Genomic DNA, 10,000 nt, shown 5'->3' with positions numbered 1-10,000 from the left:
GGCAGCATCGCTTCCATTCTTAGGCCAGGTAACTTATTAGCTGCAACTGTAAAATTGTCTATTTGAGGTTGTTTCAGTTTACGACGCAAGCATCTGACGATAAATTTTCAAATTTTCTCTCCAAACACCCGCCCCGTTCACAATTTTAATCCTGGAATGATTGATTATGCTCACTTTCCATGCCGAACCGCGAGATTATTACAAGAAGTAGGGCAGACTTTAAATGTTAGAGGATTTAAGAACCATTCTTGTTACGATTAAGCCTCGCTAATTAGGTATTGTTATGTTGGCTTTGTTCTTTCGCTTTATAGACATTTGTTATTTCGGATGCGATTGCATTTCGTAATTTATGGGCCCATAGGCCAGAGAACTTTCAAAACATCACGAGTGACCATAAATCAAGAAATGAACGAGGAAGTGCATGCGATTTTTCATTTATTATATACGCAAGAAAATCACTCTATCGAATAAAGCGGGTAGTTTTTTAAGAAACTGTTGTGCTGCGTCGGTGGGGAAGTAGTACACAAAAATTTGGTTTTGTCAACGGAGTTGATAATGTAATTGACCACCGTACAGGAATTATAAAAGCTTTTAGAATCCCTGTGCGGTGGTCAATTTACATTATCAACTCCGTTGATGAAACCAAATTTTTGTGTAAAATCACTCTTATCGCTCTGTTTCTATAGTAACTTCCGATTTGCACTCTGTAACATATTTGTGCATTCGTCATTGACCAGTCAGAAACGCGATATTTTGTCGAGTATATAATAAGGGGAAATACTATTTCGAGACAACGTTCTCGTAGACTTCGTCGTCCTGCATGCGTAACCTTCGCGAAACGGGACCAACTTCGAACGTGATATGTTACTATTGAGGCAGCATTTTGTCCTCAGTAACTTAAAGGACAACAAAAAAGAACTTTAAACCATAGTAAGTAATGACTGCAGTTGAATTTGTGTGAACATCTGTTTCAAAGAAAGCGTTTGCGTTTTCAAATTTCCTGGACGTCGCAATCTTGAATAATAGTGCACTTTACAGTTGTGTGCTTAGTTACCTGGCCAATGATTGAAAGTGAGGCTGGAGTTGACCTTGTTTTGATGGAAACTTCACTGCTTTTCTTATGTAAATTTTTACTAATTAGCATGACAACATCATTAAAATAAGAAAAGGGAGGGAGGTCTGTATCATAACAAGGTCAATACCAGCCTCACTTTCATTTAAAGCCCCGGTAACTAAGCACACAACTGTAAAGAGGTCTACATGTATTGGTTTTTTCGGTTTTTATGTGACGTCACGGCCTCCATGGAAACCTCGTTCCCAGGGTCTCTCTTCTCTGCCTCCTTTGTCGTTGAGGAACGCGAGGTTGCCGCCAGGTTGGTGTCCCAAAACAAAGAAACGGCGGTCATGTTGGTGTCCCGACCCAATCTTCCGGGAATTATTATGCAAACGTTTTCGTTTGTTTTCGCTTTAAACCATGGCTGTTGATCACGTGACCAGTCTTTAAAGCGCATGCACCTGACTTTGGCCCCGTCCACACGTAATCCGGATATTTTTGAATCCGCAATTTTTTCTTTCCGGATTCAAAACTATTTCCATCCACACGTATCCGAAACGTATCCGGATTCACTCTAGTGCTCAGGACTTCTCAAGGAAACAGAGGGAACAGAGCATGCGCCATGAAGCCCTCGGCAGTCAACTTGAGAATTGATTTCACGGTAAGTAATTAGGCTCGGTCTTGTTACGTCATCCGGATTAAAATATATCCGGATTGGGCGTCCACATATCCTCGATGACCAGCCGCTGTTTCGGAAATTGAGCCAGCGCTCACTCCCGAAATCACGGCTGGACGCGTAAGGTGGGCCATTGTTTATACCCGCCAATCAGGAACTCGCCTGCACAAATCGAGCAGGCATAAATTATAATTTTTGGTACAAGTTGTGGCTGCGAAGGTATTCTTTGACCCGGCCTGTTCGAGCTTTACAGTACCTTTGAAGTGGGAAAGATCCAAGATTATGGCAACGGAAAGAATTCGAGAAGGTGGAGAATGGTATTGTGTCGTTTTATGTCACCTGAGTTCGGAAACTACTAATTTTCCAGTTGCTCCTCAGACTTTGCTAATGTAAGAGCAAGTAAAATTCCTCAAGGTCAATTGAAATTACTGCTGAGTTTCTTGGTGGCAGAACGAGGGGGCCGATGAAGTCGACTGAGAGGTTTAAAGCGGCTGCAGATTTTGTTGATGAATGATTATTCGCCCGGGTTGAATTCAAACTCACATTGATCATTTAACCACAAACTCTTGAAAGCTCGCATCATCTGGAAACTTCGCGGTGACGTTTAAGCACTGTTATGTAATTACTTTTTTGTTAAAATCAATCTTTTGTGTTGTCTAATGCCATTTGCCCGCAACTATGAACTTCGCATAAAATATATTTTGAATTTACGTCACAGACACAATCTATCGCTCACGCGTCCAGACGTCTCTTTTCGGGGAGGATACCCGAACTCGAGTGAGCGGCGGAAATCGAGCCTAGCGTCCACACAGTTCCAGATTCATATCGGATTCAAGAAAATATCCACTCAGGAGAGGTTATTCAAAACGTTGCAGATTCGCCAGCGAATTCGCCGGATACTTGTGGACGGAAGGCGTACCCATCCGGAAAGAAAAAGTTGAGGATTCAAAAATATCCTTATACGTTTGGATGGGGCCTTAATATCGCTGACCTAATAGCCTGTTTCGCTTATGAATTTTAATGAGCTTTTTAAAGTAAAAACAAGGCTTTGTTCTTTAATCACAGGATTTAGAAGAAGAAAGAGAAGTGAACAAAGAAGAGGTGTTAGAGTATTGTAACTCATCAGATGTTAACATTCCATTGATTGAAACATCGGCAAAGGTATGGTTTGAAGTACTGAGTTCCCATCATACAGTTCCTATGATAGAAATGTCCATGCTTTGCAAGTAGGGAGCTTAAACAGAGAGACGACGACGACGCCGGATACGAGAACGCGATAAAACAATAGGGAAGATATCGTTGACGTCACCTATTGTCCTTAATGTGCCAACCAGAGCCTCATTGTCTGTCGAAACAACGGGTCTTTTATTCCTGTGGCTGGAACATTTGAATGACAAAAGCAATGTTTGTTAACAGATGTCTTCCCTGTAGGTCTAAAGGCGCCCGCAAACGAGAAAACAATGTTGCCTCGGCGCGCAAACGAGGAAACATTTGCTAAGGTTCTGAGCAAATTCAGAAACATTTTTGCCTCCTCAGCAAATGTTTCCAGGGGCCGCAAACGGGGAAACTTTTGTTCCGCAACAATGTTTGCGGTTGCATTAGGAAGTTAACACTTCGCGTGTTAAACCACGCTCTATTTTCAGTGTTCCCAAGGGATTCAAGACACCAGGCCCGGGTTGTTCGAAGCATGGTTAGCGCTAACCAGCGTTAAATACCATGGAAACCTCTAGGTTTTGATTCCTCTTAATCAACGGTTAGCGTTAATCAGGCTACGAGCAACCTGCCACAGAGAGTTGACACTAGAGTAGTGTCAGCACTAGTGTTACACTCTGTTTCTCTGTGACCGCAACATTGTTTCCTCGTTTGCGGGCGCCTCAACGAGAAAAAACAAAAGCTCTGCACGTGCGTCTTGCATTCGTGTTCTTTTCTATGTAGTTTTCGCTCTGACGACGACGTGAATTCACCAAATTTGAGGTTACGTGGAGAACGTGGGCACCTGACGATAAATATTCAATTTTCTCTGTAATTATCCACACCGTTCTCACCAATTTTATTCAGGGAATGTTGATACGCGCGTTGCATGCCTGTAACGGGAAATAGTATTTTTAGACACTTTTCTCGAAGCCGTCATCGTCGTCGTTGTTCAAGCTCCCTAGGTTTAAGTGGTTTTAACGTTACGTCATCTCCGCCATGTTGGTAGACGAAAACAAAAGATGCCTCATTTCCTCCTTTTGTTCTTCCATCAGCAATTGTACATTGCAGCATTGTTATCTGTGTCTCTAGGGATTGGTTGCAAACCACTTATAAGATAGCAAAGTGATGGAGTTGTTAGAGCGGTTTTCAATTGAGTGTCGAAAGTAATTAGCGAATTGCTTTGGTTTATGATTACTGCACTCAGTGATTGGTTCAAAATTCACGCACCACTTTTTCAACCAATCAGAAGTGAAACCAAAACCAATCGTGGCTCGCGCGTGCACATTTTCCCGCGCTTTGTGTCGGCTACGTGTGATTACTTCGAGTTCTGATTGGTTTAGCGGATTGTCTCCGTCCTTTTTGATTGGCCAAAGTAATTACTTTGGTTTTGGTTTTACGACACTCGATTGTAACCCGCCCTAGCTCCCTAGTTATAAGATGACGACGACGATGCCAAATTTGTTAATGTCCCCACGTCCAAAATCTTGTATTTCCCATAAAAGAGCTTTAGCATCGTTTTTACGGCGAACGCCAAGCTGACATATGAAAATTTGCCAAAAAGCGAAGAATCTTGTCTCAGTTAATCACATATCTTGCGTCTTACTCACAGATATCGGGCACCCGGTTGTCATTCTAACCGTTTTCTCAGCAAATTGCCGGTCAGTTAGATCCACCCAGATCTGACATCTTTTTCTTGTTCAGTTGGCTCTTTCTTGCTGTTTGCCAGTTTCACCCACTCCGCAAGCGGGAACCATATAGACACGCGAAGGACCCGTCCACAAGTTGAAACCGCAACGGATTCGCCTGCCGTCCACACGTTTCCGGCGAAGTCGGCGTGCAAATACGCAAAGTCGTTACCGCGTAAATGTTCAACATGGCCGCTTAACGAAATATTGTCGCTTCTCTTGTCGGCAATTCGCACGCCTGATGGCGCATGCTCTGTTGACAGTAGTCACAGAGGAATCCTAGATTCTAGAACGATGCTAAATACGTGTGAACGGTCAAATTTGATTTGCATACGTTACGTGTGGTTGGAAAAGTTTCGAATCCGCAGGGAAAAGGTTTCGGATTAAAAAATATCCGGATACGTGTGGATGGTGCCTAAATAAAGTTAAGCATGTGATGTCTGTTTTTCTTTTCTTTTCAAGACTGGTTTGAACGTGGAGGAATCATTCCAGTTAATGATGCAACAGATACAGAGAATTCAACCGTCGTTGTTAGAGAGAGCGGCACCCAAGCATCACGGGAACAAACCACCAAGAAAGTCAGACTGTCAACTACTCTAGGAGGAGCATTCAAATAGGATTTATTTTGTAGATGAAATTAGCAAAAAAGAACATCTTTTTGATAATTCATAGCTATGAGAGGATTTTTGATAACCGGTTTCTTTGGCTGTATATCAGTTGCCTCTTATGAGAAGTCAATTCGCCCCGTGAAAAAAGACACTTCGCCCATGGATTTTATTCGATTACAACCCTTGAGTTCTCAGTTAAGTCAATTCATGAAATTGTTCCCATAATAGTATTCCAGTTTTCCGTCAGTTTTCTGTCGTGTTTGCCCGTTAAGAAAGTCAATTCGCCCTTGGTTTACTACAGTGACCACCCCTGTGCCTTCAGCCTGGTCTACTCTATGTTCGCTTTTTATGGTCCCATTAGATAGTGTCAGTGTTCCAGCTATATTCTTTGTTGCGCATATTTCAGTTTCTCGCGGTCACATCTCCTTTTCTAATTGAAACAACAGGAAGTTAAAGACACTTTGACAGCAACGCAAACACCAAGAACATTGGTATCAATTTGAAGAATGCTCGTGCAGCACGCATTTTAGAGCATGTCTTTGGCGTACTACGAAAAGCAACGTAGCAATCCAAAATCCAGTATAGAATAGAACGAAATGGAAAAGATTTAGAATAGCGCAATGTTCTATTTAGAAGTTAAGTATGACAATGTCTTTGGCCTTGCGTTATATGGGAGCTCAAGTAAGGACGATGGCTATGAGGACGCCACAAAAATGTAGGTTTAATGAACAAAAACAAAGGCTCTGCAAGCCCAGCACGTGCGTTTTGCATTTTGGTACATTTCTTCGTCGTTGTTGTCCGGACAACGACGTGAATTTAGCAAAGTTGAGGTTGAGCACCTCTCGATAAAATTGTCAATTTTTTTGTCCTAACATCCTCGCCGCTCATGCGAGTTTTATTCCTGAAATGTTGATGTACGTTTTCTATGCGGAACAACTAGGAGTAATCCCGAAATTACTGCAATAACGGGAAGGAATGCAGACGTCTAGATAACGCCCTTCCAGCCGTCATCGTGCCCCTTGCTTAACCTCCTTTATAATCTCCTTAACGTCTTGATTCATGTGAGTGAGTTGACAGATGATGAACCAAACTTGCTTTCAAATCAAGATATCTGAACGTGCCTTTCCAAACACTAGTCTAAGAAACTGTCTTCAAATGTGAGTTTGATGAATAAGTCTTTTAATTAATGGCTATTTCTTTGATTTACAAAGTTGAACTAAAATCACGTTATAATATGGTCTCGAGTTGTTTGGGGATTATCCTAAAATTAGTAGAAGTGTCTTATTTATGCATGATTCCTAGACACTTAATCTCGGGCTAAATACATTATGATTAATACTATTTACTGTAACAAAATTCTTTTGACCGACTGGCAGATAATAATGGAAGTGAATAAACTGTTTCCTGAAAGCACTTTGACCTTTGCCTTCATGTCGATCTTGTTTCAAACAAACCGGAAATTGGGTACGATCTTCGGGTACATTCCTTAACAATGTCGTCGTCAATAACCGCTCTCACAGCGTTTTGTTTTCCCCCGAACACTGGGCACTAGTGCTGTGTGTTCCCCATTCACCATAACGATAAATCTGTTAGCAGAATATGAATACAAAGTATCCTAAACATGCATCAAAGCTAACCTTAGGCCTTAAAACTTTTGTTTAGGCCTAATTTGGCCTAAGGTTAGCTTTTGTGCATGTTTAGGATACTTTCTTTATTCATATTCTGCTATCATATTTATCGTTATGGCGAAGGGAGAAACACACAGCACTAGTGCCCAGTGTTCGGGGGAACAGAGCAAACATTGGAAAAAAGGCAAATTCGGAAAATCGGCTCGTCGAAATATTGACTGAATAACATTGCTAAAAGTACATTTTAGAATATAGAATTAAGTACCTTTCAGAATAATTTCACTTCTTTGGTTGCCTTTGACCTTTTGACTTTCTACTTCGAGGAGGCATTGTGGCCAAGTGGTTAGGGCACTTGCCTTGAGATCCGGAGATCCCCGGGTTCAAGACCCGCTCTGACCACTCGTTGAATTTGTTCCTGGTAGTCCCTGGTTCAACTTCGCAGTTGCACTTGTAAATAGGCAATTGGTTTGCCTCCGGCCAGTTGGGATTCTTAACAGTTGTTTTGTTCTGTTTAGTTGTGTTTCATTGGCCCTGAAAAGCCTCAATGGGGAGTGGTCAATTAAGCATGTATTGTATTGTATTATCTGTTCATTTTTCATTAAAAAAACATCGAAGTAACTTGTGTAATCATTCCATTTTACTACTTAGGTGATAAACATTCAATGATCGTGAAACAAATCATCTGTTCGTTATAACTCTCGAACTTGTGTTGTTTGCCCCCTCAGAAGTGTGTAGCTAATTTGCATGATAATAGCAAATCGAACATAGCGGCCATCGTTAATAAATAAGGTCTATTGTACACCACATCCTTTGACTAAAGCCTCGTACTGAGCTTCCTTTAGAGAAAGTTCAGATTTCACTAACCTCTCGAGAGCGTAGTCCTATACGTTGTGGGCGTGCCCGCCTTTAGAGGAAGAAGCCATATTTATATTTGTAAAGGTTTGACTTCTCACGCATACTCAGAAGACCCTTCAGACACGCGCGGTTATTCAACCAGAGTCTTCTGCTTCCAGTGAGGTTCCAGTTTTGGATCGTTTTGGATTGTTCCAGAGCCTCCCGCGCGCGCGCCCGTTCCGCTGGACAAGGGAAACGGAGGCTCTGTGAACGAGATTCCCAGTCAGCTGTTTTAGCCTTTGTAGACCCCATCAGCATGGTGTAGCCATCCACAAACCAGCATTAAACCCATTCCTCTTTCTTGCGCGGTCGTAGATCAAATTATAGCTACTTTTTCCACTTTTAAAAGCCTCTTAAACAGTGACCTTGAAGGAGAGAGTTTAGCAAACCAAAGAATCAGACAAGTCCGGAGAATTTTTGAGCGGAAAGGATTTTTTGAGGTGAGACACTTAAAGCATTTGATCTTCTCTCGTCTGGGGAAAGCCAATCCAATCATTGTCGCATATAGCTTGAACACAAAGCATAATCTGATTAAGTATAAGCCTTCCAGCTCTTTTATTTATTTCTGGAGCCTTCGGATTCGTACGAGCTACTGACGTCATAGACAGCTCATTGTGACAGTTCTTTGAAAACAGCGATCTAAAGTAATTCGTGACGTCAACCCGTACCAAATCCTTTCACCTTTCATTGCTCGGTCATGGATCAAATTCTAACCACTTTTCACGTCTTTCAAAGAGTGAACAATAATGTGAATTTTCAACGACAAAAAAATTCTAAAAGCAACAATGAATTTGGGACGATTTGGTAAATAAAGTGGAAGGTGATAGGTACTAAAATCGTAAACGGTTTGAACCAAGAAGTCATATCATAATTAAGTGAAGTACGATCGTCTGAGTGAGTGTAGTCCTGCGAACGACTGTTTGAGATGACATTGACTGCCGTTTCGACAACCTGAGCGGAAGTTATCTTCTGACCAGTGGCTTGTTTCTCAAAAGTCCCGAAACTTTTCGGGCCTATTTTGGGTGCCACAATTCCCTTTGTATCTCAAGAACGGACAGCATTTCAATAATCAAACTTCACGGGCATGTTTCTTTTAGTTAGCTTGAAAACATGTTGAAAGATCGGCATTTTAAAACAAGCGGTTGGCAGTTTCACAAATGGCTTTTCGGGCCCGAAACGTTTTCGAAACTTTCAGGGGCCCGTTTGTCAAAAGTCCCGAAACTTTACGGGCCGTTTTCGGGTGTCACAATTCCCTTTGTATCTCAAGAAAGAAGAGGATTTAATGCGTCAAACTTCACATTTATTTTTCTTTTTGTTGCCTTAAATACATGTTAAAAGATTGGCTTTCCAAAACAAGCGGTTGGCAATTTCACAAATGGCTTTTCGGGCCCGAAAAGTTTTCGGGGCTTTCGAGAAATGGGCCCCAGCTGGGGTACGTTTTTCGAAAGTCCCGTCAACAATTAAAGCCAGTTGCAAAACTACGATCTCCTTGTTCAATTTTAGAAAAGCTGGTCTCCCCGGCAACAAGTTTACAATCCTCGACGGCGAAACAACATACGTCAAAAGGTTTCGTACCTCAAAACCGCCGGAATTTGAAGATAGACAAAGATATGATTCTCTTTGGCTAACGTTTCGGGATGAAAATTTGACTTCATTTCGAACGAAGAAGTCCTTAATTAAGAGGTAACACACGACCTGCTCATCCAGCTGATACAACAACGACAGCTCCACTGGGCATATCCTCAGGAAACCAGAGAACAAATTGGTCAACAGGTACGCTCTTTTCCACCCTAAACATGACAAACGAAAGCCGGGTCCCCCAAAGCGGATGTTTCATCAGTACATTGCCAGCGTAATCAGTCTGGAATACCCACCAAAGCCAGAAGAGATCGAAGCATGGCACAAGACCGAAAGGCGTGGAGATGATGATGATGGTGAGACTCAAGCGCATACCAAAAAGGAGACAGAAATACTTCTCTACGTAAGAGTTTCTTTCTTGATTGCCGTTCCTCAATCTTGGTAGATAATTAGGAAGCGAGTAGTTCAGAATTAGGGTTAGGGTGAGAACATCACCAGCACGTGCAGGGGTACCCAAGGGAGGTGTTCGGCAAAATATGTGTTCCGCAGGTGTGTATCTGCTGGCTGGAAAAATAAGTATTGAGAAGTTCCTGGGAAAAATATGAATTCTATTGTGCTTGTAAAATGTTTTCAATCTGCTCGCCCTTCCCGGCCTCTCCTGGGAGAAATCTTTTTGCTATTCG

At 42.0% G+C, this 10,000-nt stretch overlaps 1 protein-coding gene across 2 annotated transcripts in view; it reads left to right on the top strand.

Moving 5' to 3' along the window:
• LOC138023757 (ras protein let-60-like) overlaps positions 1 to 6,630 on the top strand; it is a 15,644-nt gene extending 9,014 nt beyond the window's left edge. For both annotated transcript variants that reach the window (XM_068870823.1, XM_068870824.1), the window contains exons 6-7: positions 2,796 to 2,891; positions 5,072 to 6,630. In XM_068870823.1, coding sequence (XP_068726924.1) covers positions 2,796 to 2,891; positions 5,072 to 5,209 — 234 coding nt within the window. In that variant the 3' untranslated portion in view covers positions 5,210 to 6,630. The remainder of the gene's footprint in view (positions 1 to 2,795; positions 2,892 to 5,071) is intronic.
• The last annotated feature ends 3,370 nt before the right edge of the window (positions 6,631 to 10,000 follow it).

The sequence above is a fragment of the Montipora capricornis genome, chromosome 11 (assembly GCF_036669925.1).
Source record: "Montipora capricornis isolate CH-2021 chromosome 11, ASM3666992v2, whole genome shotgun sequence".
Classification (NCBI taxonomy): Eukaryota; Metazoa; Cnidaria; class Anthozoa; order Scleractinia; family Acroporidae; genus Montipora; species Montipora capricornis.
The sequence above is the reverse complement of the archived record's forward strand: the minus strand, read 5'-3'. Positions and strand labels throughout refer to the sequence as shown.